Genomic DNA, 27677 nt, shown 5'->3' with positions numbered 1-27677 from the left:
ATCATTTCCATGTTGAAAAATGTTCATATATTTTCAAAAATTGTGGAAATAGCCGATCTACAAGCCCAAAACGTGTCACAAACGTGTCACATCTTGACACGTTTTGAGCTTGTAGATCGGCTATTTCCACTATTCATATAAAGTATAAAGTTATTCAGTTATGTAAGTTATTTGTCGTATCTGCCCTGTGCACTTTTACAAAGCCTAAAAGCCAAACAGAAATTACATTTTTATATCTACTGTTCCAATGTTCAACGACAGAAACACAATTAAATTGTTAAACGCAATTATTTGAGTGAACCCTTTGAAACAGGAAGCCTTTTGAGCAACATTTCATTGCCGTCTTAAATCTGCAAATGTTCCCTAAAACTGACAGGAAGTGATTCATCTGATTAACTGTATTTATTTTAAAGTAAAACAGCCGATTCAATTACATCTTCTCAATAGACAAGATAAACATATGAATCGAGTGACAATGACAAAGCTTAGGAACAACACTACTGGCTTCTGATGGCTCTCAAACTTTAAATTCAAGGAGCCACATAACTCAAGAGTTACAGACATATAGGCGTCCAAATGAATCCTCAAGGAACCCTGAGGGTCCCTGGACCCCACTTTGAGAACCACTAGCCACCGTTATAGTATTTGCATCAACAGAACAGTTTACTTTTTGAATGTTGAGAATGTTGACCTTTTAGATTAAAACAACAAAACAATTATGAATATGATTCTGGAGTCATGAGAGACGACCCCCAGGGTTTGATCTACTCTAAGTCACACAACTCAGCACTGTCTCCTTCACCAGCCCAAAACCCAAATCCAGCATAGAGGGGCTGGGTGAACGTGGCCTGGACTCTGTGGAGGAGAGTCATGGTGTCAGAGACTCTGTAGAAGGACAGAGTACCTGCACTGTGATCCAGGTACACTCCTACTCTGGAGGACACAGGACCTGGGATCATATTTAAAGATTTGTTGTGGTTGAAACTATAACCACCTGGCCCACACCGTAAAGACAAGGCTATGTCACTGAATGCAAATATACTTAGATCAAATCGAAATCCGTTGACAACTTCATATTGGGATCCTGTTCTGCTGATATCCTTGTGTGAGACTGCTATGTCAACAAGGTTTCCACTCCACTCTACCTCCCAGTAACAGCGTCCAGTCAGACCCTCTATACTCAGAACCTGCATCGTGGTGAATCTCTCTGGATGATGAGGATATGATTGTTTTTCAGTCATCATTGTTACTTTTCTGTTCCCTTTAGACAGAGACAGATAGTAGTTTGCTGTGTTTGGATCCAGTGTGATTGGAACTTTATATTGTAAGAACTCTTCTCTGGTCTTGGGTTCAAGCCAACCAGGAGTTGTGTTGTGGTGTCCTAAGAACCGCTCCCCGTGTGTCGACTGGGGCTGAACACTGCTGCTTAGAGGATGTGTCAAAGTAATTACAAAGAAAAGGATCACTACAAATGCCCTCTTCATTTTTTTAATTTTTAATACGTCCTCTAGTTGTTTTTTTTCTGGCGGCCTTGACAGTAAAACATCCACTCTTTTCACCCCCTCTGAGACGTTTGTCCCTGCCTCTCTAAGACTGTCCTCTAGTTCGTCCCTGATCTTTGACATCGCCACAGTCACGTCTTCAAAGGATCTCTGAGGACGGACATTGCTGCTCACTGGGTGTGTAGCTTCGCTGATCCGTGAGAGGGAGATGTACCGGTGTAGAAAATGGATGTCATCCTCTATGTGTGAGATCTGCTCCAGCTCAGCATGTCTCCCCTCCAGTTCAGTGACCTCCTGCTCCACACACTTCCTCTGCTCTTCAGCATGACTCGCTTCACGTTTCTGCTGGTCTCTGATCAGCTCCCTCACCTCAGATCGTCTTCTCTTAGTGGAAGTGGTGAGCTTATTAAAGACAGTGTCAGCGTACTCCACTGCTCTATCAGCCGAGTGATTGATGTTCTTTATCTCCTCGTGAAGCACCTTTGCGTCTTTCTCTCTCTCCTGGATTCTCTGCTGAAGGTTCTGCTGGCTCATATCAAACCTTTTCTGTCTCTCAGCCCGTTCTGCTGCAGCTGAGATTATATCATGCCCTTTGTGTTCCTCCATGGAGCACAGAGAACAGATACACTGCTGATCAGTACGACAGAAAAGCTTCCTCGCCTCGTCGTGACGAGAGCAGATGTTCTCCCAAAGCTCGCCGGAGGCTTTGACCAGCCTGTGTGCCTGTAAGGCGGGGGATCGATAGTGAAGCAGGAGGTGGGCGTCACAGTAAGAGACCCGACACTGAAGACACGTCTTCACAGCTTTCTGTTTTCTCCGGGTACAGAAATCACAGGCCACATCTCCAGGTCCATCGTAGCAGTGATCAGGAGAAGCAGCTACAGTCGTCTTCTTTACATCCATCATGTCAGCCAACGTGGTGTTTTTCTTCAGAACGGGTCTCGGGACGAACCTCTACTCTACTTAGTGCTGCTGTGCAATTGTACTGCGTACTGTCTGGAAAACGGGTAGAGGGCCGTTTGGCTTCTTTTCCTCAATCCTCAGAGATCACGTGTGTGTGTGTGTGTGTGTGTGTGTGTGTGTGTGTGTGTGTGTGTGTGTGTGTGTGTGTGTGTGTGTGTGTGTGTGTGTGTGTGTGTGTGTGTGTGTGTGTGTGTGTGTGTGTGTGTGTGTGTGTGTGTGTGTGTGTGTGTGTGTGTGTGTGTGTGTGTGTGTGTGTGTCGGCGCGCCGCGTGGGAGAGAGAAGCATTCACCCTGTTGAAACATGAGTCAGTGGTTTAATACCAGATAAGGTGAAATGTGTCTTAATCTCCCTTTCTCGCTCTGAACCCCCCCCCCCCCAACAATAGAGGTGAATAACAGTTTCAAAGTAAGACTTGAATTCAACTTCGGACGTCTACTACTCTTGACTGACAGATGTCGATAACCCAAGAATAAGAACTTCTTTTTGTTTAGCACCTTAAGAGCCAGGACAGTGGATAAAACAATTTCTGGAACTGTCACGGTTTAAATAGTAGCACACTATTTACACTAATATACAAGCTCAAAGCTGGACACTTCGTGCTGCGCTTTGAGCTTTTACATTTGCTATTTTTTGACATTTTTGAAAGTGTGAGAACTACTGCTTTAGAAGGCATTCGTAGAATCGGTCTCAGGTCTTCATGGGTTAAAGTCAGCCTCACCTTTACCAGCTGCCAAAGTGATGAACACATGAATGTATCACTGATAGGCTCTACAGGACTTATTTGTAATGGCAGAGTATTTCTAGATTGTGATAAAAACTATGTTGTACTTAACTCTAACCATGAACTTCTCTCTGGGGTTAGAATGGACCCTTATGGGTTTATATACAGGTCCATTTGGTTCCATTGTTTACACTCTCAGAGTTAAATGAATACTGTCTCACAGTGTAGATAGATGGGGGGCTCAGAGATAAACATTGTATCAAATGGGGGTCTGTAGTCTTAATCCATATCAAACTGGAGGTCCTTGATAAAAAAAGAAAAAGAAAATGCAGGGAATCACTGGTTTAGTAGATCATTGGTTCTTAACCTGTGAGTCGGGGTCCCCTAAGGGGGTCCCCACATGATTTGGGGGGTGGGGTCCCCAGATGAGAGTTTAGTGACAATTTAAGGAATTAAAGACCTTAAAAAGGTTTTAATACCTAAAAAAAGAAGGGGGGGAAAAGAAAGAAAAGACAAAAGACCATTACTGCATATAAATAATCAACAAACTATACCATAAAAAATGTCAAACATTGCCCAAATTGTCAATTAAGGTTAGGTTTAGGCATAGTTTCTGTGAGGTTAGGGTTAAGTTTAGGCATAGTGTTTGTGAGGTTAGGGTTAAGGTTAGGTTTAGGCTTCATTTCTGTTAGGTTAAGGTTGAGGTTAGGGTTAAGGTTAGCTTGTCTGGAAAAAATCTCCATTTCACCTTTTATGGTTCAACAAAACAGCTTTTGATAACATTTTAGGTGAGAAATGGGCCATGCAGTGTCTTTATTGATTAATTTAACATTTGCAACATGAATGAATTGGTCATTAATTGTTTTGGTTACGAAGAGTATTCCTTTAAGTCCTGTCCATATGTACAATGTAGGCATTTAGCCAGAGAGACTTAAATAAGCAAGGTAAACACATACATCAAATGCAGAGAGACAGTGTAGTGCCTCCAGAAACTAGGATCACAGGTAAACCAAGAACCTAGAATCAATCTAAACAATATACTACTATCAAAATAATAATCTGTACATTGAAACTATAGGATATCAGGTAAACTATGAACATCTGTCTAAATAACATGCTATCTGAATTTCATGTTAACCTTGTGGTAAAAAAACAACAACAGAAACACGAGAATAAATGACCAGGGTTAGTCTGCATTGGTCGTCAAAACTAGGTCAAGTGCAACGGGCTGAGGTGGAGTCTGAAGAGGTGAGAATTGGGAGTGAATATGCAGTTCTACAGCCTGTTGAAAAGTGAGGACAGTAAATGCCACTGCATTTCTAAAATGTTCATCTTTCTACTAAAATGACCAAATGTCCTCACAAAGATAGAAGAGTACTCTCACCACACACACAATAGGCTCTATTCACAGCAGCCATATTATGAAGACATTCACAGGTGTTACCAATGATACTAATGAAGGCTCTGTTCCATTCTGGTCAAACAGAGTCAGGGTGCTGATATTGTGCATGTTGGCTCACTGGAGACACTCTGCTACACCAGTGGGCCTACAGTTGGGGTCCAGGGACCCTCATGGGCCCCTTACAGGTGTGTAACTCTGAGAGTGTACAAATGGAACCAAATGGACCCGTAAGGGTCCATTTGGTTCCATTTGTACACTCTCAGAGTTGTGGAGGTCGTGGAAACCACTGTGCTAGACTAAATGGAACAGAGCCTTCATTAGTATCATCGGTAACACCTGTGAAAGAAGTGATAATATGGCTGCTGTGCATAGAGCCTATTCCTCCTATCTCGTCTTCTTTAGACTCCACCCCTCCAGAAGTGACGTCAGCAGCTCGGGAAGGTTTGTCCCACCTCTTGGAACATCTTCTCAGCCAATCAGATGTGGTCTCTGGTCCCGCCCCCTACAGAGGAAACCAGTGTCCACTGGTGGTTAGGCTGGGGCGGGGTCTGGCTCGACTGACAGCTCCACCACCCAATAGGAAGGTAAGTAAGCCTTTCATATTTAGATACAAGCATTCGGTACCCAGCATTGGATGATGTCAGTATTGAGACCATCCATATTATATATGTTCATATTTGGGCATAATCCAGTCACTTAGCACATTGAGTGCCAGGTACTGACGGCAGGGATCTTATGTCCATATATGGGAATTTTACTGTACATGCCGATTTGCGCTGACATGGGGCATGTCCATTTGTGGTCTGATAACACAGTCCTTGCTGGGATTATTGTGTTTAACAGCGTGTCACACATGTCCAGTTCATATTATGCAGTATAGGCATATCTGCGCGCCCGCCACAGACAGACGAACATACAACTTGAACTTTAGACTGTGGAGGAGGGGAGGGGTGGTTTGTTGCCTTCTGATAGGCTCTATGCACAGCAGCCATATTGTGAAGACATTCTCAGGTGTTGTCAATGATACTAATGAAGGCTCTGTTCCATTCTGGTCAAACAGTGTCAGGGTGCTGATATTGTTCATGTTGGCTCAAAATTGGGGTCCATGGTTCCTTGAGGGGGTTCCAAATGGCCCTTACGGGCGTGTAACTCTTGAGAGTGTACAAATGGCTCCATTTGTACACTCTCAGAGTTATGGGGGTTGTGGAAATTAAAAGGTCTGAGAACTACTGTGCTACACTAAATGGAACAGAGCCTTCATTAGTATCATTGGTAACACCTGTGAAGGAAGTGATAATATGGCTGCTGTGCATAGAGCCTATTGCCAGGCTCTACCCACACAGCTACCCCCCCCCCCCCCCCCCCACCTACATAAGTGGTTCAGACAAAACGATGGCGGTGTATCTTTCACCTGAAAAGAATGTCGACGCAACAACAAAGTGTTAAACGTGTCGTTTTCCCTCCAGACTCTGGTCTCCTCCCTGCAGCAACACTTCCTGCTTTTCAGCCAACGGCTGCACTCCGCTGAGGTAGAGAGGCGGTCCCTCAGGCTGGATTTGGCCAATCTGAAACGAGCGCCCAAGGGTAGCCGCGGAAACCACCGCCACAAGGACCCCTGTGACGTGGTGAGGCTGCCCACCGCACTGCCTGAAATTTATATATATCTTTTTTTTATGTTGAATGAGAGCTAATATGGTATGGTGTAAAGTAACAAAGTACATGTACTCAAGTACTGTACTTAAGTACAATTTTTAGGTTTTTATATAAATATAAAATATTTGACTCCACTAAAATGATATGAACACATTATTATTACAAAACATACATTAAGCACATCAGCTGTATATATATTTCAGCCATTTGGAAATAGCAGATCTACAAGCTCACAATGTGTCGCATTGCGACGCATTGTGAGCTTCTAGATCTGCTATTTTCAAAAGATGTTTTACACATTTTGAACATGTGAAATGGGACATTCTGCACAATGAGTACTTTTACTTGAGGTACTCATTGTGGTACTTTAAGTATATTTTGTTTTTTTTTATATTTTGGATGTCGTTAGCAGGCCATGCCATGCAATATGACTTGACGGTATGGTTAACTGAAGGAAAGTTCACTCCAAATCATAAAACACACATCCCCACCTCTGCTCTTCCCAGACAGTACTCTGAAACACAGAAATGTGTATCCGCCTGGAACATAGAAATGCCCTCTGTGTTATGCACTTATGGTCCAATATGTCTGTTGATAACAATGCCCCCCCCCCTCTATTTTATTTCCAATAGAGAACTGCAGGGCTGATGCAGGGAGTGGGAACATAATGAGTAGATAGAACTGAGGTGAAGTGGATGTGAGTGGCTGAGAGAGGGAGAGATACACGGAATGTGGGAGTGACTGGAGAGACAGACTGACAGCTCCATCACAGATATGTGTTTAGAAAGCAGTGGTGGTATCCTTTAATTCACCTTTCACCACACAAAGCTTTTAACTTGTCTCTGCTGTACATCTCTCTCTCTTGATGATCTGTATACAACTAGCCTCGATCTCCAGGCTTTTATTGTTTCGTTTTGCTAAAAAATAAAAGCCTGGACCAGCGCGTCGGTGTACCCGGTATAGGAAGTGTTTCATTTCCCCAACCAACCAGAGTGCACTGGGCGTCGCTCGTAATGTTGTGTTGACGGGGCGGGGGCTGACGGACAGATCGGTGAACCAATGGGATCAGGCGCCTTCTCTCCGCGCTGATTTTAAACCCGCCCCTCTATACACGAAAGCAGGAAGGCTAGTGCAGCCTAGTATACAACAGACTACAGATGAAGACATTACAGTTGGTCAGATGCATTGTGGTGTTCTTTCATCTATTGTTAATGTTAGTTGTAGTGACACATAGCAGCTTAGTACTGCTCAGACCAGATTATGTCTACAGGTAGGGCGTATCTCTCCCTTTCATCCCTCTGTACTTTCTTTCTTTCTTTCTTTCTTTCTTTCTTTCAGTGTCTCTGAGAGTCAGCTCTGAACGATCACAGTTCTTCAGATCCGAGACCATGTCACTGAGCTGTGAGGAAGAAGAAGGGAACCCTGTGCTGGGGTGGTCTGTGCAAAGAGAGACCATTGAGAGTAGGAATGAAACCTGCAATGAATGGGGATCCACAGAAGGTATGTTATATATCTTTCTTTTCATTGTGATTCTGTGTAGGAGGATCCTGTTTCATGGAAGTGTACCTTTTCGACAGTGGACTTTATTGGAGTCAGGAGAACTCAGCTGGTCCATCAACATCACAATCACTGGTACAACCTATAATGTTTTTTCAATTTAATTCATTGTAATGGGTAGACAGACATAATTCACATTGTTAACACAGATATACAGTAGGTTCATTCCCATTCAAGAGGTAGATGTCACATTTTGGCTACTGTATGTCTAGACATATTTTTGTTATATTAACCTTGACAAGTCAAGTGGCTACATCTGTTCTCTTGATAAAGATGTTATGTTTGAAACATAATGAATAACCCAGGATTATCTCCCAGGTTATCCAACATCAGGCACAGCTGATATGACTGTGTACAGGCATATCATCATATAAATAGTAGGACAGAGTCAATTTACCAGGAGCTGTCTGTGTTGTTTGTTTTTCTGAGTGATTGCACCCCCTAGTGGACTGTAGAGCTGGATCCCTGAACGGGCCTGTCAGGCCCCTTCAGGGATCCCAAGCCCAGGGGCCTAAAGGTCAGTGAGGCCCTCTCTAGAAAACTGGCCCTGACGCTGAGTTTCAGAAGCTAAACCAAAATCACCCCACATACAGAGGTACATTTTATAAACAGCTAAAGTAGTCAACTGCCTGGGGCCCAGAGCAATAAAGGCCCCTGAAGGCTCTTTCAAGATGGTCAGAAGGGCCCCATGGGATTGTCTGCTGAGGGTCTCACTCTAAACATTCTCTAGAATCACCTCTTCTCACAGAAAGCAACATATATTCACTTGTGTATACTCTAGAAGTGTTACATCAGCTCCCATGCTATATCTACCTCTCATCTCCTTGCGTGCGTGCGTGAGTGCGTATGACTAGAGTGTGTGTGTGGAGAGTAGTTTGGAGCCTAATCAGCTACAGTTCTTTGGCAATCTAGTAGCCTCTAGGCTCTGCTCTGCTCTTCATTCCTTGTCAGGTCCTTGTAATGTGTCGTTTTTTTTTGCAGAACCTCTCTGATTCCTGTCCTGTTGCCTGCTCTGCTTTTGTGGCTTCCCTGGACCTCCCTTTGCCTGCCCAACCAGCCTAAACCTAAACCAGGCCTAAAATGTTTACCTAATCCTTTGTTTTCCCACTTTTGTTGTTCTGCTTGGCTGGCAATACAACTCCATTTTTTAATTAATTCTTGCCCCAGTGTTTGAGTCCGCACTGGGGTTCACCTACACTATTCAGCGAACAGGGGTGGGCAAATGACATGAATAAGTCAATACCTTAAAATGAATAATTAAGGCATGATACATTATGAACATAAGTGTTATTCACATTACACAACAATGCAGATGTAACTGTACAAAAATCCTTTTTTAAAACACTGATGACAGAACTTCATCAAGTTTCCTGCACGGTACACATGGTTGAGGTTTCAGTTCCTTCTGTCTTATTCTCACCTCTGTGTCTTATCGAAAAATGTTGTGAAATGATTTGTGGTTTGTCTGGAAGTTCTCTTTCTTCACCAACTGTGCTGCAGATGTGATGACAGCTCTTTATCCAGTTGCATGTACGGTACACAAATGCACAATACTGTAGCTGAGATTTCACTTGCTTCTTTCTTTTTCTCAGCTGGAGAAGTCAAATGGTTTGTGGTTAAGTGGTTAAGTTCCCTTCCTTCACCATTGCTGTAAAGTTGTTGCTCAGGAGACAAATACATTTCCCATTCCACATGATGAAAAAAATGTTCTTGAAAATTGTCTTTTGTCTCATGTCAGGTGTTTGTTCCCAAACTCATTCTACTGCTGTCTGGATAGTTGTGGTTTAGAAGTAGTAGTAGTCTTACTAGTCTAGTACTAAACATGTAACACACGCACACCTGGATCATTGATATGCTGCCAGGGTCATTCCTGTGTTCATTCCATGGTTAATTCACACTGGGCCACTCCCCTGTTATTCGTTGGTGTTCACATTCAAAACAGCAAACCTGAGCATGATTGTATGGTGGACATATAGCCTACAGTAAATTCGTTTTTTTTTATGTATTTTGTTTAACCACTTAGTCCGCAGCATCCGTACTCTGGGACCACTTTTGACATTGTGAGCTTGTCGATCGGCTGTTTTCACAAAAGATATTTAATGTAGATTTAATGAAAACAAAACAGGCACTAGTATAGAGCCCTGAGGGACTCGGCTCAACAACGTATGGGGTTTAAATGGTTAAACGTAAAAGCATACAATATTCCAAACTCATTCATGTATGTAAATGCTGTGATCAGACAGAGACTATATTACTGTCTTTTCATTTTATGATTTAAACTTCATGTGTTTTCCCAATTAACAGTCAGGCACTTCAAGATAATATTTTGAATCATAAAATGGTAAACCCATTGCATTTTCCCCCCGCTACTGTGCAACTTACTCTCCTGCCCTGGTGTCCGGGTGGATCACTGAGTAGAGCACATAATAAATAAGGCTATAGTCCTTCTGTCAGCTGAACCTGGTTCATCCACCCTCAATACTGTTGTCTTTCCTGACCAGACCTATGATCTCAATTTACTCTGAGAAAGGAGAATGTTCAGTCAAGCAGAATGGAAACATAATGAGACAAATATAGTCACTAAACAGTACAGAAGACTTTACACTGAGTCTGTCTTCTATTTGAGCTCCAGCCATCAGTCCTGTTTCAAGCTTCCATTATTTGATTTAATATAACTTACAATAAGGGTTGTTAAGATGTCTATGGCCAGTAGGAGGAGTAGTAGACAACTTGTTGTTCCCAGGAGCTTTGCAGGAGTTAGTATTGAAATCGAAAGTAAATGTCATACAGAACTGGCGCCATTACAAGGTGTGTTACGTCTCTCAGTGGAACAATTACACGTTTGGAGACTCATAAACCGTGAGTTGAAGTGGAATGTGAATTAATTGGTGAGTCTTATTGTTTAAAGATATTTGCAAATCATTCGGATGTTATTTATATGAATTGCCACATCTGTTCATAGACTTTCAGAGCTCCTGTGTGTCCTGTGTCTGTTGTAAAGGCCTGAAAACAGCCTGGGAACAAACTAAAATAACTGCCCCATTTGTAGGGGAGAATACTCAAATATCGAATAGCCTGTAACAGTAATATACTGAATATATTAGCTGAATCATAGAGGAGGATGTGCCATGGTTCACATGACGCTCGTCTGTTACAAGCGTCATGGAACCACTTGTTCCTGGTTTTCGATTTTTTTTTTACATTCACAACTGCTACATCTACATAAACGTTCAGATTTCAAATATAAAGTGCTTATCCCCAAGCCACGGATGTAACAAGTTGAGCCGCTAAAGGTCTAAGTACCTGTATATTCCGTATTGTTCAATAAAAGCTTTTTAATCCGACCGCCGGCCATTTTCTCCGAATTTTCTCCGATGCTTTCAACTATGCGACACTACCGGTTGGGAGGTGTATTGCACTCTGATACATTACAAAGAAATTAAGAAAATGACCGCCGATCGGATTAAAATGCTTTTTATTGAACAATACGGAAGATACGGGTACCTATCGTGGTCCGCCTCAACTTTTTACATCCGTGGCTTTGGGGTAAGCACTTTATATTTGAAATATGAACGTGTATGTACATGTGAGAGTTGTAAATGTAAAAAAAATCGAAAAACATGAAGTGGGTCCATGACAGTCATGTTTCAGGGCTACTACACAGCATGTTGTATCCATAGAGGTATGGTTGTATCCACCTGTTTCCTAGGCTTTTTACTGTGTTCCACTTCCTGTCTTTTGATCCAATGAAATCCAATGAAACCGGTCAGATGACTAATGAAATCCACAGGAAGTGGAAAACACAAGCCTAGGAAACAGTATCCAGAGTAGCGTAAACTGTTCTATGAGGAAGAACAGAGAGCTGTGTGTCACAAGCTGCTTCCTAGAACAAACAGTGTGTGTGTGTGGCTGGCTGGGTGTGGTGTGTGTGTCAAAACCTTTTTTATGATAGTATGTTTTTGTTGCACTTACAATGCCTGAACTTATGCTACACGTATGCAAATATTTTCAACTCGGGCATTGAGATCTGATGTGCAGCCTCTGCTTTGGTGGAACGAATCTGCTTTCATAAGACACCGAATGTAACATATTACTTGTTCATGTACATTCTTTTCTAATTAAGTTGTGTCATCTGTTGATAATGATAATGAGGTAAGAATCCAATTTAACAACCCCCTCCCCCCTCTCTCTCGCTCTCGCTCTTCCCGCCCAGCTCACCACTAAGTCTAACCAGGCAATATAAACTGTCATGATAAAGTATCAACTTGTATCTGACACTGTGTGAATACATTTCTACTACAAGATATTCTACAATTAAAATGTACAGACAAGGACCATGGACCGTTGATATAATGGTGAAATGGATATAAATGTCAAATACAGGATTCTGTTTTGAACAATATTAATAGGCTATTTGAAATGTTATTTTGTTATAGTCTACATTTTTCTGTTCCCACATTCTGTCAGAAACCATGTGTTGCTGAGGGAGCCTTTTTTCCAGAAATATTGTAGTTGAACTGAAGCACTTTATAAAAACTACACATCTTGAGGCTTGTTATGTGTAATTCTCAGTGGATTATTTACATGTGTCAAGCCTGACCCAGGTTTTGTTGGCAAGTTGTAGGACACCAGATTTATAATGATGCACTAAAATATCCAGCCATACAGAATGTTTTGTCCTTCTGATTTCTGAATGATGCATTATAGGTATGGTTTACACACACACACACACACACACACACACACACACACACACACACACACACACACACACACACACACACACACACACACACACAAAGCCCTAGGGGCTTGTTTCCCTTGTGGTCCTGTGTATTCAATTCAAGTATTCATTCATTATTTAATTCATTAAGTAAGGACTGAACCAGAAACCACAAAGATTTATATTGTGTAGCCTACATGGTTCTAATGTTTCAGGATTTTCTCCAATGGGAATACATTATATTAATATGTTTGTTTAAGTTTGTATTTCTCACATTTTGTCTTCATCCATCCTATCTGTGTCGCTCTCTCTCTTTCTCTCAGGTGGCTAATGATCGCGATCTAGTGGAGTCTGTCAACATAAAACTACTGTAAAGAACACTTCAAATGGTACGTTCATGACAGCAGAATGATCAAAACAAAATACGCTGTAGATATTCGTTGTAGCCATTTACTAAGTTGTGAGTGAAATCAAAGAGTTCAGTGTATACTGTAGGTACAGATCCTAGTGGGTGGGGGGTCTGGAGGGGATGAGGCCAAACAAAACCAGAACATTTATTGTTAGATTTATTTGAATTGTAATATAATTGTCTATAGAACTTTTAGACAGTTGTAAAAACATGACCATCAAGCTAACACAAAATGAAATGCTGCTCTACGATAGAATGATATCTGATCAAATTTATATTTTGTAAAGATTGAGCTATGTCAACTTTTTACACAAACAGTAGAATCATTTTTCCCTTGCTCTGCCTCTTTCACCTGGACATCAATTGTTTCTGAACATTAAACTGAATAAATTAAATGTAAATCATATCACACATGCACATACACAAGACATTGAAATCTCGTTTCATATTATTCTGACCGAGTACATAACGGTATCAGCTTATTATTTGTGACAAACACATGCACATGCGTTGTGACACACACAGCCTATAGATCGGCTATTTTTGCCAAGATATTTAGTGCAGCCCATGGGAATTCGCTCAACTAAGTATAGGATTTAAGTGGTTAAGATAATTGGAAGTAAATGTTATCATTGTTGAACTCTGATGTGATGCCATTGCAAGCTGTACGATTTATACAGAACAAATACATGAGTACAGGACATTAAGGGTGACAGTGGCTCAGGGTAGAGTGAACTGGAAACCACAAGGTTCCCAGTTCGATCCCAGGCCCCTCAGAGTTAGTGTCGAAGTGTCCTTGAGCAAGACATTGACCTAATTGCTCCCGATGAGCAGGTTGGTGCCTTGCATGGTTTCCTCTGCCATCGGTGTGTGTGTATGAACTGTGAATGGGTGTATGTAATGCACAATCTTTGTAAAGCGCTTTGGATAAAAGCGCTATATAAATGCACCATTTACCATTTATTGAAAAGAATATAAATGGTTTAATCTTGTCATTGAAGGATAGTTTTTATACTGATGGAGAAAATCACACTTGAAAACTTGAGAAGAAACCCTGAGCACAGAACATTTGTTTTCTCTACAGCACTATTTGGAAACTCACTGATCACTGAGTTGAAGTTGGATGTGAATTGGTGAGTATTTGTTACGTGTATTTGTGTGTGTGTGTGTGTGTGTGTGTGTGTGTGTGTGTGTGTGTGTGTGTGTGTGTGTGTGTGTGTGTGTGTGTGTGTGTGTGTGTGTGTGTGTGTCCGTGTCCGTCGCCCCCTCCGTCTGTGGACAGCTAATCTCTGGCACCATTGGCTTGATCGCAGCAAAACTGTACACACACACTCCCTGGATGCCACAGCAGAACCTCTGCCCCAAATTCTTCACATGGGCCTTTCATAGCGCTACCAGGAGGCCGATTTGTGCAAAACACATTTTTTGACAGTACTCCTACAGATTTTGTCCAAAAATCCCACAAATCAATACACAGTATCTCTAGAGTCATTAAACAAAACGGGTATTTCAGATTGGGCCAATGAAGAAATGCCACTTTTAGATTTTTAGACTCTTAGACAGTTTTACAAACATGATCATCAGGCGAACACAAAATGAAATGTTGCTCTACCGAATATTATGTGATAAGATTTATATTTTGTATTGAGCTCTATTACCTTTTTACACAAACAGTATAGTTTTTATCTTGCTTGCTTTGGCTTTTTTTTACTCCTGGAATTAAATAAATGAAATATAAATCATATCACCAATATTAGAAGATCAAACATGACAGGTGTCAGCTAATTATTTGTGACAAACACATGCAAGTGGACACACACACACACACACACACACACACACACACACACACACACACACACACACACACACACACACACACACACACACACTCTAACTCTGAAATCTGATGTCTTTACAGCTCTGTGGAACTGCAGACTTTGACACCTTCTACTGTTTTCGTATTATTCCAGATTTCTTTCTATCATTACTTTTTCTGCTTTATTTCCAGGGAAAGCAGATTTAACAGAAAAAAAATACTTCTGAATACATTATACAATGTTTATAAATAAGATGAATAAATAAGAATCACAATACAACATAACTTCTATAATGTACCATAATTACAATGATACAATATGTTGGTATTAAACATTAATGATTGACTACTCAATATAACAACATACTGTAAAATTAAATATAATCTCCACCTCACCGCCTGTAAGGCTGGCGTGGATAATAATTAACTCATTTACTGTACAAGGTACAAAGTAAATCATATCACTGATGAACTGAGCTTTGATGCCTTTGCAAGCTGTAAGATCTCAACAATACAGGTTTTCAGGATATTAAGCTAAATATAAACGATTTAATCCTCATTCATATGTTCTATAATCAAGCAAATGAAAATTTGAAAACGAAATTCTGACAGAATCGCTCGTGTTTTCTACAGAACTGTTGGGAGACTCACTGATCACTGAGTTGAAGTTGGATGTTGAACTGGTGAGTCTTGTTATTTAAAGATACTTTACAAAACAAAGGAAATGGCAGAGAACGGTCTGGATCTTAGTATAATTAGATTTTCAATTGGAATTGACTCTACAAAAGCATTTTTGTGATTTTTGTCCCAGAACAAAAATTGAATTTCTTGTAAAATGGTTATAGAAAAATTAAGAACCAGTGTCCCCTTTGCACTCAGTGAGTGTGTTTTGTGTTATTCCATGTAACTGTTTTAACAGCTTTTTCCTCACCATTGTCTATCACCATATATTAAGTTTAAGTGTAAACCCTAGATTAAGTTTAAGTGTAAACCCACTGCGGCCATGTTTTTTTTTAAAGATCCAACCGAGATGGTATATAGATAGATAGATATCGTCTTCAAAAATACTTTTCTTTGTTACGATAGGATGGATTCCACTTTACTGCACTCTCTTTGTAACACTAGTCTACCCACCAAATGATTTGACTATTTGACTCACCTCAAGAAGGGGCATTAGAATGTGTGCTGGTGTGGTAGTTTATAGAGGAAGGGGCATTAGAATGTGTGCTGGTGTGGTAGTTTATAGAGGAAGGGGCATTAGAATGTGTGTTAGTGTGGTAGTTTATAGAGGAAGGGGCATTAGAATGTGTGTTAGTGTGGTAGTTTAAAGAGGAAGGGGCATTAGAATGTGTGTTAGTGTGGTAGTTTATAGAGGAAGGGGCATTAGAATGTGTGCTGGTGTGGTAGTTTATAGAGTGATAATGATAATGAATTTTATTTGTAGGCCTATAGCACCTTTCCAAACAAAGTTACAAAGTGCTGAACAGAGCAAGGTTTAAAAAAACAACAAAGCAAAACACAGTTTGATTAAACAAATAACAACATTAGGGTGTGTACAGTCATATAAAAAACTGTTAAGAAAAACACTTAGTGTAGAGGGTAGGTTTTCAGTAGTGACTTAAACAGAGGCACGGATGGTGCTAACCTCAGCTGCACCGGCAGTGTGTTCCACAGCCTAGGTGTCCGGGCTGCGAAGGCCCGATCACCCCGGGTTACTAGGTTAGTATTTGGTACCTCCAGGAGGGCCTTGTCTGAGGATCTAAGAATGCACTCAGACTTAGGAGGGGACAGCATATCAAAGATATAAATAGGGGCCAGCCCACGCAGGGCTTTATAAGTAATAGGTAAAATTTTAAAATCACTCCTGGATCTCACAGCCAGGCAGCCAATGAAGGGCGGCTAGTATGGGTGTGATATGGTCTTGTTTTCTCGTATTCGTAAGTAATCTAGCAGCAGAGTTCTGTATCATTTGCAGGCAGGATGTGACTTTCTTGCTAAGGCCAGAGTAGAGGGAGTTGCAGTAGTCAAGGCGTGATGATATGAGAGCATGAATGACCTTTTCAAGATCGGGGGCTGACAGGAATGGCTTGGTTCCTCAACTGAAAGTAACAGGATTGAACAACTGATAGAGGAAGGGGCATTAGAATGTGTGCTGGTGGTAGTTTATAGAGGAAGGGGCATTAGAATGTGTGTTAGTGTGGTAGTTTATAGAAGAAGGGGCATTAGAATGTGTGCTGGTGGTAGTTTATAGAGGAAGGGGCATTAGTACTTGTGTGGTAGTTTATAAATCATAGGTGCTGTACAGTGTTTGTCATCAGCCATGGTGTAACTACTGTGATCAGACAAAGACTATATTACTGTCTTTTTATTTAAACATTTGTATTTGTTTCCCCAGTTAACAGCTACTGTGCAACTTACTATAATGCCATACTGTTACATAACTTAAAAAATACTTATGGGGCCCTGGTGGATTACTGACAACATAACGCAACAATTAAGTACTTCTCTCAGCTGATACTGGTTCGTGCTCTCACGTTCTCCTGTCTTTCCTGACCAGACCTACAGTATGATCTCAGTTTACTCTGAGAAAGGACAATGTTCAGTCAAGCAGAATGAAAACATAATGAGCCAAATATAGTCACGAAACACTACAGAAGACTTTACACCATGGGTCTTTCTTCAACATTTGAGTTCCAGCCATTATTCCATTATTCATCTATTTGATTTAATAGAACTTAAAACAATGAGTCTCTGCATGTTTAGACTGTTTATAGCCAGTAGGAGGAGTTGACATCTTTCCACAAAAAAGCCTTCCTGGATAAAAAATGATTTTAGTCTTAAAGAGTGCAGGGTCTGCAGTGTCCTTAAGCTGTTAGTAAGGCTGTTCCACTGGTGTGGTGCAGCTGAGCAGAAGGTCAGCCATGGTGCAGAGCTTGGTACTGGAGACATGGAGGAGGAAGCTGTTTGCAGATGTGAGGGTGTGGGTGGATGTTTGTGGAGTAATGAGTTCTTATAGGTAGAGAAGAAGGGCATATATGTTTGTGTGAGAAGCAGGACTATTCAATTCTGAATGAGACAGGGAGCCACCTTTTACAACAAAAGTGACTTTCCTCATCATAATTTACATTATACTTAACAGTCATCAATGGTTTAACATGGTGTATTCTCATACTTATTTGATTCCTAGGGGGAGACTGGGGTCAAAAGTAACAGGGGGCAAACGTAACACACTCAATAATTCTAATCAGAAACAAGCTAGAGGGGTGAGACTTCTTCCACACATGCTCAGTAGGGTCCTCTCTCTGCCTATGGAACTGTAGAATGATCATTTCATCTCAGCAGAAGTTCAACAAAAACTGATTTTGCTGTGTAAAGTTAAGATGACAGCTAATTTTAACTTATGAATGGTATCTCTATGTTGGTCACAAATTAACGTCAGCAGCCTGTAGGTGCTATAGGTGTTTCTAGCTAGAATATGCGACTTCATCATGGTTGCCCCACTTGAAAGTAAAAATACATTTAAATAAAAAATAGACATACATTTGAAAAAAATAAATTTTAAAATAAAATAATTTGAATAAAAATAAAACGGAATTATAATTACATATATAAAACATTCTTTTTTTTTTTGTCACTTGGAATTATATAAAACATTCTTAAGTTAAAATATTAAATTATAAAAAACACATATTACTTAGTGATGTGCTTTTATTTGAGATATAGTGTGTTAATATGACTTATTTTTACAGTGTTACAATAAACAAAAAAATGTAAAAAGTGTTACTTTTGACCCCATTCTCTCCTATGTATTATGCATTAAATGGTTCATAGGCAATATTCTCTCTCTCTCTCTCTCTCTCTCTCTCTCTCTCACTCACTCACTCACTCACTCACTCACTCACTCACTCACTCACTCACTCACTCACTCACTCACTCACTCACTCACTCACTCACTCACTCACTCACTCACTCACTCACTCACTCACTCACACACACACACACACACACACACAATTGAGGCACACACACACACACACACACACACACACACACACACACACACACACACTATTGAGGCATAACAGGCAGAGCACACCCAAGGCAGTCATGTTTGATTTATACTCTTGTAAATTGTTCACCATTGTATTTTATTGTTGGTGTGAACTCAGTGTGAATGGCCCTTTAGTCTACAGACAAGGACCATGAACACACTCCTGGACTCCTTTCCATTGATTGATTGAATACTTTATTAACAGTTTGTAAACAGTACAGTGGTATGATTTTACAATGATTGTTAAAAGAATAACACAAAAAGCCCTATAGGGGCTTGTTTCTATTGGGCTCCTGGGTGGTCCTGACAAGTAGGCCTGAACCAGAAACCACATACATTTATATTGTGTACAGAGTTCTAATGTTTTTCTCCAATGAGAATACATTATATTCATATCGCGATTAACTTTCTATTTCTCACACAGTGTCTTGTGTCTTCTTCCATTCTCTCTCTTTGTCTCAGGTGGCTAATAATGACCGCCATCTAGTGGAATCTCTCAACATCAAAACTACTGTAAAGAACACATCACATGGTACGTTCCTAACAGCAGAATGATCAAACCAAGACATTGTGTGAGAAATAGAAAGTTAATCGCGATATGAATATAATGTATTCTCATTGGAGAAAAACATTAGAACTCTGTACACAATATAAATGTATGTGGTTTCTGGTTCAGGCCTTAGTACATGACAGGTATCAGCTTATTATTTGTGACAAACACATGCACATGCGTTGTGACACAGACCATGAGAATTCGGTCAACTATATAGGATTAAGTGGTTAAGATAATTGGAAGTAAATGTTATCATTGTTGAACTTTGATGTGATGCCATTGCAAGCTGTACGAGTTATACACAACAATACATGTGTACAGGACATTAAAAAGAATATAAATGGTTTAATGTTGTCATCGAAGGATATATACTGATGGAGAAAATCACACTTGAAAACTTGAGCAAAACCCTGAGCACAGAACATGTGTTTTCTCTACAGCACTGTTTGGAGACTCACTGATCACTGAGTTGAAGTTGGATGTGAATTAATTGGTGAGTATTTGTTATTTAAAGATACTGTATAAAACAAACGAAATGACAGAGAAAAACTTCTTGAATGTTCGGAGAACAACTTCTTGAATATTCCCTGTGTAATACAGGTGATAAATCACCTGTATAGTACACACACACACACACACACACACACACACACACACACACACACACACACACACACACACACACACACACGCGATGAACTCTCAATGTCTTTCAGCTGTGTGGACCTGTTGCACATCCTATTCTACTGTTAACATGTTATTATAGGATCACAACTCTATATATTTACTTTATTTACCAATAAGGTAATTATATGCATTCAAAATTGTATAAATCAAAATACTTTTAGAGTATATAGAATACTAAGGGTTTATAAGAATCACAATACGATATAAAAAGTTCTGTAAGGTTTGATGTACAGTATCAAACAGTAATGATTAACAACTCTTAATTAATTATTTTTTTATAATTAACCCATTAACCACTTTGACTCTATCCCTATTCAGGAGGGAATATTCACCGAAAAGAGCCGATCTACAAGCATGCAAAGCGTTGCGATGCATTGTGAGCTTGTAGATTGGCTATTTTCAGCAAAGATATTTAGTGTAGACCATGGGAATAATGTTCAACTAAATATAGGTTTTAAGTCGTAAGAGACAAGGTAAGATAACTTACCAATAAGGTAAATGTTATCACTGCTACACTTTGCTGTGATGCAATTGTAAGCTGTAAGATGTATAACCATACAGGTTTATAGAACTGTTAGGGGAATATAAAGTGCTTAATCTGTTCGTTCATTGAACAATACTTTTGTTTTCTCTACAGCACTGTTTGGAGACTCTCTGATCAGTGAGTTGATGTGGATGTGAACTGGTGAGTCGTGTTATTTAAAGACACTTTGCAAACCAAAGGAAATGGCTGAGAAAACTTTCCTCGAGCGTTACCTGAACTGCCATGTGTGTTCAGAGACTTTCAGAGACCCGGTATCTCTGAGCTGTCATCACAGCTTCTGTTCTAACTGCTTGAAGAAATTCTGGGAACAAACTGAGAACAAGAACTGTCCCATTTGTAAGAGAAAATCCTCAAAGGATCTAGGTATTAACTTTACACTAAAGGAACTAGCTGACTCTTATGCTGGGAGACAGAAGGCTGAGTCACCTGAGGAGGAAGTCAAGGTGTTGTGTAGTAAACATCCAGAGGAGCCTAAACATTTCTGTGAGGAAGAGCAGAGAGCTGTGTGTCATATCTGTGACTTTCCTCACCACCGTGGTCACACACTGCTTCCTATTGGACAAGCAGTCATTAACCTGAAGGACCAACTGAAGCCTGACCTCAAGTCTCTACAGGACAAGAGGAGCAAATACAAAGAGGTTGAACAGACATACAGTGAAGTGGTTCAACACAACAAGAAGCAGGTGGTTACCACAGAGAGGCAAATCAGAGCAGAGTTTGAAAAGATCCACCAGTTCCTGAGAGAGGAAGAGAAGGGCAGACTGGCAGCTCTGAGGGAGGAAGAGGAGCAGAAGGGGACGATTGTCTGCAGAGAGATGAAGATCATTCAGGAGCAGATCTCCTCTCTCTCAGAAAGCATCTCTGCTGTAGAACAAGAGCTGCAGAAACCCTGTGTGTCATTTCTCAGCAGTTATAAACACACTCAGACCAGCGCCAGAGTCCAGTGTAAACTGTCAGAACCACAGCTGGTCTCTGGAGCTCTGATAGACGTGGCCAAACACCTGGAAAACCTGACCTTCAGAGTGTGGGAGAAGATGAAGGAGAAGGTCAAGTTCACTCCTGTCATTCTGGATCCAAACACAGCATCCCGCTGGCTCTGTCTGTCTGAAGACCTGACCAGTGTGAGATGTACAGACACAGTGCAGCAGCTTCCTAACAACCCAGAGAGGTACTCTAGGTATCCCAGAGTTCTGGGTTCAGATGGTTTCAGTTCAGGAAAACACAGCTGGGAGGTAGAGGTTGGAGACCATCCTGTCTGGAATATAGGTTTGGTTAAAGAGTCTGTTGACAGGAAGGGAGAGCTAACGGTCTCACCATCCTGTGGATTCTGGTGTTTATTACAGAGAAGTGGGAAGTACACTAATGGGATTAATGAAACCCTCCCATTGAAGAGGAATCCTCAGAGGATCAGAGTTCAGCTGGACTATGACAGGGGAGAGGTGTCCTTCTACGACCCTGAAGACATGACTCACATCTACACTTATAAAGACACTTTCACTGAGAAACTCTATCCATGTATAGAAGTTGGACAGGCAGGTGATAACACGACTACTGATATCAAAGTCTGCAAAGAAGAACCATCTGGGAGGAAGCGTTGTGTACAGTGATGTGTGTGTGTGTGTGTGTGTGTGTGTGTGTGTGTGTGTGTGTGTGTGTGTGTGTGTGTGTGTGTGTGTGTGTGTGTGTGTGTGTGTGTGTGTGTGTGTGTGTGTGTGTGTGTGTGTGTGTGTGTGTGTGTGTGCGTGCGTGCGTGCGTGCGTGCTTGCGTGCCCCCAGAAAGACCCAATTACACAACACTTTAACCACATGAAAACTAGTGTCCTTATTCTGTGGATGAACAGTCAGCCGAAATATCCAAGCTTGCTTGTAGATCAGCTATTTGGTGTAGATGGACAAAAGGAGCGAATGACATACAGACTTCTGGGAGACTCCAGTCAACTAAGAATATAGATATTATGTAGAGAGGATCAGTGGAGCAACACTCTCATTAGTGCAGGAGACTAATGACACACTCTCATTTTCAGGAGAGCAGTGACAGGTTATAATGTTGTATAAAGTAAGACAATACTTTATCAAAGTGTTCATTCATCATCAGTGACAGTCGTCTATGATCAAATCATCTTCATATCCACTCTGCTCACTGTTTACCAGCACAAACACCTGGATTCTCACTGACTGACTGACTGACTGACTGATTGACCAAGTGTCATAAACTGTTTGTTTGTTGTGGTTTAAAATATGTTTGGATTTGCTTGCATTCACCAAATGAACTGAAAATAATTGAACATGATTTGCTTTTTTTCTTTGAGAAACCTGGACTAAAAAAAGTAAAGCAAAAACCCCATAGTTGAATTTAGAGTTGGATAATTTTTTGTTCTATTGACTTTAGGACTGTGGTAATTGTTTTGCGAAGGTATTTAAATTATGTGAATGGGTTTTTGTAAACGTTTTTAAATAGGATATAGGATTATTTTGGTTCAGATTGTTGTGCTTGTATGATTCCTATTGGATTGGATGTGGTCATTCAGTGTGTAGTGTGTGCATTTTAACAGGTGCATTATTTTGTAGGGTTTGATTTAAACATTTAAAATAAAAAAAGTATAAACAAAACAAACTGATCAATCTTACATGCCAAGAGAGAAACCTGACTGGCATCCCAACAAAATAAGAAAAATAAAAGAGAACATTTTAATGTTTTAAACCTCTCAAATAAATACATACATAAAATAGCCGATCTATAAGCTCACAACGGGTCACGATGTGTCGCATTGTGAACTTGTAGATAAGCTATTTTCGCCGTGTTTGTTTCAGAAACATGTTGTGACAGAAGTTAGTGTAATTGTCTTTCCTGCATGTTTCTGGAGGGAAATGGATCAAATCCATATGTAGAGTTTTAATGCAGATTGAATAAGTAGCTGTTTATGTTTTGTTTAGTCAACATTTACTGCTGGACAACTACTGATACACTTTGATTCATCTTATGTTTAAATACATTTAATATCAACCACTGATACACTTTGATTTGTCTTATGGTTTATATACATTTTAATATAAGGTAATGCTAGATTCTAGATTGTTCATCTTGTCCAGCTTTGTGTTCAAAATGAAATATTTACATTCAATGGAAATTTGTATTTATATAATTATTAAAAGTAATATAAAATATTATAAATCAATATTGTAAATCAGATTCAGGAGTTAAGAATATTATGTCCTTTGTTGTACTAATTTGTAATATTCTTGGATTGTGTGGTTTTGTATATTATGTTGTACATTACAGGAGGTTTGTACAGTGGAGACAATTATGCATTTTCTTTTATCAGGCTTGGATTACATTAGTTGTTTACATCTTTGTGATTGAATAGACCACTTTGACAAAATAACTTGGCCTAAAAATATCTAAAATGAAATAAAGCCTGATACACAAGGATAATTACGGGGCCAGGCTTCCAGCATGGACACGTTTTGTTATTGGTATTATTACGGGGCCAGGCTTCCAGCATGGACCCGTTTTGTTATTGGCATTATTCCATTTCTTCTTTACGGGGCCAGGCTTCCAGCATGGACCCGTTTTGTTATTGGCATTATTCCGTTTCTTTACGGGGCCAGGCTTCCAGCATGGACCCGTTTTGTTATTCTGATTATTCCGTTTCTTCTGCCACTTTTGTCAGTTCTGGCTGAACCGTGCAGTCGCTTTTTATGAAACTCGGCCATATGATAGATGGTCATGAAAAAGATCAAGAAATAATTCTCACAATCTTTCGTCAAAAGGTGGCGCTATAGTACTCAATTGAAAAATGCCAACTTTGAACAGGTACAACTCATGCCCTGTTTCACCTACAGCCATGAAACTTCGATGCACACATGCGTCTCCTCATGCTGAACAACTTTCACACTCTGACTTTTGACCTCTGACCTTTAGATCTCCCACCATTTTGAATTATATGAAAAACAGTTAAAACCTATCTCCTCCTGGGATTTTTGAGTAATCTGCACGAAACTTTTTACACATGAACTTTGGACCTATGCCAAAAAACGTTTGCAAAATATTTTCCATAAGTGAAAAAATGAAGCTTTAATGAGCCAATGAATATTGCAGTTTTATGACAATTATTATTCATCTGCCCCTAACACATACATGCAGACTTACCATTCTTTGAAACTTTGCAGAAATGTAAAGGGCCATTCCAAATATCACTGAAACCAATCTTACTCCAATTGGTCAAACGGGGGCGCTATAGCAATTTTTTGAAAATTGAAACTTTAAACAGGCAAAAGTCATGCCTCGTTTGGCCGACAGCCATTAGACCTGCTTACACATGTGCCTTGACTAATGAGGAACACATCTATCACGTTGACCAGTAAGCACCGCCCTTAGATTGTCCGCAATCTTGAGCAGTTTGAAAAACACTTAAACCCAGGATTTTTCAGCTATTAGCGTGAAACTGTATGATCAGTGTGATCTCTTTTTTCAGAGGTTCTTGTCTGTTGGTGGCTTCTCGCTTAAATGTGTGCCCCACAACCTGAAGGTCACCAGTTCAAGCCTCACTTGGTGCAGACTTCATCTAAGTTGCATTTCACACAACATGACTATCAATGAATACATCTGCAGTTGTTAAAGATAACATGAAATACTTAATTGAGTGTTTTTTACATACAGCTGATCTACAATCTCACAACTTTTCAGATAGCAATGAGAGTATGTTTTTTCAATGTATAACATACTTCATTGTGAAAATAGCCGATGTACAATCTGACAACTTTTAATGGTTTGTGAGCTTGTAGATCGGCTACTTTCACTAGTTTTGCTTCTGAGGAGATGTACAATTTCTTAATTGGTAAATGGTTTGTGAACGAGTGATCTTAGTGTTAGTGAAACAGGGGCTTGGGTCATGACAGAAGGCAAGAGTTTGTGATCCTCAACAGACAACATCAGCCTGGACAAAGCTATAGCACTATAGGTAGTGTTGCAGCTACCTAAGAGTGCCTCACGACCGCAAGGTTGCTGGTTCAAGCCTCACTTGATGCACACTCATTTAACACAATGCCTGCCAGAGTTTTTTCAGAACATTCTGTAGCCTCTGCCAGGGTTTTGCCATGATTTTGGTACCTGTTCGCGTAGCCACAGATTTTTTTCCTCCAGTATGATTGATCCCCAGATGGTTTCTAATCACAGATGAGATTCAGGTGTGGTTTCACAAATGTCAACGAGGTCATTTTGACCTCGTTGACATGTGTTGTTTGATGTTTCAATATAGCTCAAAACCAGTAGTTTTAAACCAAAAAACAAAGTGAATTGTTTGTCCGTTTGAATTTTAACATTGAAGTGAATGGAGCAGCAAATCTTCGAACATTTTTAGCTCCTAATCTGTTCGTAATTCGACAAGGGTTGAAATTATAAAAAAAATCAAAAAAAATATATATATATTTTTTTGAACATTTTTTCTATTTTTTCCCTTTTTTTCAAAGACGTATATATACGTCTTTGGCGGACAACAGCTGATTATTAAAAGACGTATATATACGTCTTTGGCAGGTAATCAGGTTAAATTGCAAAAACCATGACTCAATCTATTCCGTTTCCATGGCTCTCTCTCTCTCTCTCTTCAATCTATTCCGTTTCCATGTCTCTGTCTCTTCGATCTATTCCGTTTCTATCTTCAATCTATTCCGTTTCCATCTCTCTCTCTCTCTCTCTCTCTCTCTCTCTCTCTCTCTCTCTCTCTCTCTCTCTCTCTCTCTCTCTCTCTCTCTCTCTCTCTCTCTCTCTCTCTCTCTCTCTCGCTCTCTCTCTTTTCTCAGGGGAGGCCATAGCTGAGTGGTTAGTGAGCCCGCCTAGGGAGCCAGAGGCTCTGGTTGCCCCAGGTACGATTCCAGGCCAGGTCAGCAAATGTGTCGATGAAATTTGTCCCTGAGCAAGACTCTTAACCCCTAATTGCTCACAGGCCCTCATTGGAAACAAGACCGCAAGGACTTTCATGAACTGACCTGTTAAAGGAATTATCATTTCTCTTTCTCTCTCCTGGCCCCATATTATCGCTGCTTGCAGCTATATTTACGGGGCCAGGCTTCCAGCATGGACCCGTTTTGTTATTGGCATTATTCCGTTTCTTCTTCTTCTTCTGCCACTTTTGGCAGTTCTGGCTGAACCGTGCATACGCTTTTTACGAAACTCGGCCATATGGTAGATGGTCATGAAAAACGATCAAGAAATAATTCTCACAATCTTTCGTCAAAAGGTGGCGCTATAGCACTCAATTGAAAAATGCCAACTTTGAACAGGTACAACTCATGCCCTATTTGACCTACAGCCATGAAACTTCAATACACATATGCGTGTCCTCATGCTGAACAACTTTCACACTCTGACTTTTGACCTCTGACCTTTAGATCTCCCACCATTTTGAATTATATGAAAAACAGTTAAAACCTATCTCCTCCTGGGATTTTTGAGCAATCTGCACGAAACGTTTTACACATGAACTTTGGACCTATGCCGAAAAACTTTTGCAAAATATTTTCCATAAGTGAAAAAATGAAGCTTTAATGAGCCAATGAATATTGCAGTTTTATGACAATTATTCATCTGCCCCTAACACATACATGCAGACTTACCATTCTTTGAAACTTTGCAGAAATGTAAAGGGCCATTCCAAATATCATTGAAACCAATCTTACTCCAATTGGTCAAACGGGGGCGCTATAGCAATTTTTTGAAAATTGAAACTTTAAACAGGCAAAAGTCATGCCTCGTTTGGCCGACAGCCATTAGACCTGCTTACACATGTGCCTTGACTAATGAGGAACACATCTATCACGTTGACCAGTAAGCACCGCCCTTAGATTGTCCGCAATTTTGATCAGTTTGAAAAACACTTAAACCCAGGATTTTTCAGCTATTTGCGTGAAACTGTATGATCAGTGTGATCTCTTTTTTCACAGGTTTGTCTGTTGGTCCAATAGCGTCCCGCTTAAGTGTATGTCTCACAAGCTCAAGGTCACAGGTTCAAGCCTCACTTGGTGCAGACTTCATCTAAGTTGCATTTCACACAACATGACTATCAATGAATACATTTGCAATTGTTAAAGATA

The 27677-nt window shown here is 40.3% G+C and overlaps 2 protein-coding genes across 3 annotated transcripts in view; both read left to right on the top strand.

The window, feature by feature from the left end:
* Positions 1-7647, top strand: part of LOC311055799 (coiled-coil domain-containing protein 171-like) — a gene marked incomplete at its 5' end in the record, with an annotated part of 39097 nt that extends 31450 nt beyond the window's left edge. Inside the window, 3 exons of the mRNA XM_084072068.1 lie at positions 4992-5173; positions 6056-6214; positions 7581-7647. Of these exons, the coding sequence (XP_083928194.1) occupies positions 4992-5173; positions 6056-6214; positions 7581-7589 (350 nt within the window). The 3' untranslated portion in view covers positions 7590-7647. The remainder of the gene's footprint in view (positions 1-4991; positions 5174-6055; positions 6215-7580) is intronic.
* A 2939-nt stretch (positions 7648-10586) lies between these two features.
* LOC311055925 (zinc-binding protein A33-like) lies at positions 10587-23746 on the top strand. 2 transcript variants are annotated; one of them, XM_084072196.1, is made up of 7 exons: positions 10587-10687; positions 12846-12911; positions 14016-14064; positions 15384-15433; positions 19264-19333; positions 19795-19847; positions 20679-23746. In XM_084072196.1, exon 7 carries the CDS (start codon positions 20768-20770, stop codon positions 22190-22192), a length of 1425 nt encoding a protein of 474 aa, XP_083928322.1. In that variant the 5' UTR covers positions 10587-10687; positions 12846-12911; positions 14016-14064; positions 15384-15433; positions 19264-19333; positions 19795-19847; positions 20679-20767; the 3' UTR covers positions 22193-23746. The 2 variants fall into 2 exon arrangements, with proteins under 2 accessions (XP_083928322.1, XP_083928323.1); XM_084072197.1 differs by lacking the exon at positions 19264-19333.
* The last annotated feature ends 3931 nt before the right edge of the window (positions 23747-27677 follow it).

This window comes from Gymnoscopelus microlampas (genome assembly GCF_963454915.1).
Source record: "Gymnoscopelus microlampas genome assembly, chromosome: 11".
In the NCBI taxonomy this organism is placed as follows: Eukaryota; Metazoa; Chordata; class Actinopteri; order Myctophiformes; family Myctophidae; genus Gymnoscopelus; species Gymnoscopelus microlampas.
Note: the sequence above shows the minus strand (reverse complement) of the source record. Positions and strands in the feature narration are given on the sequence as shown.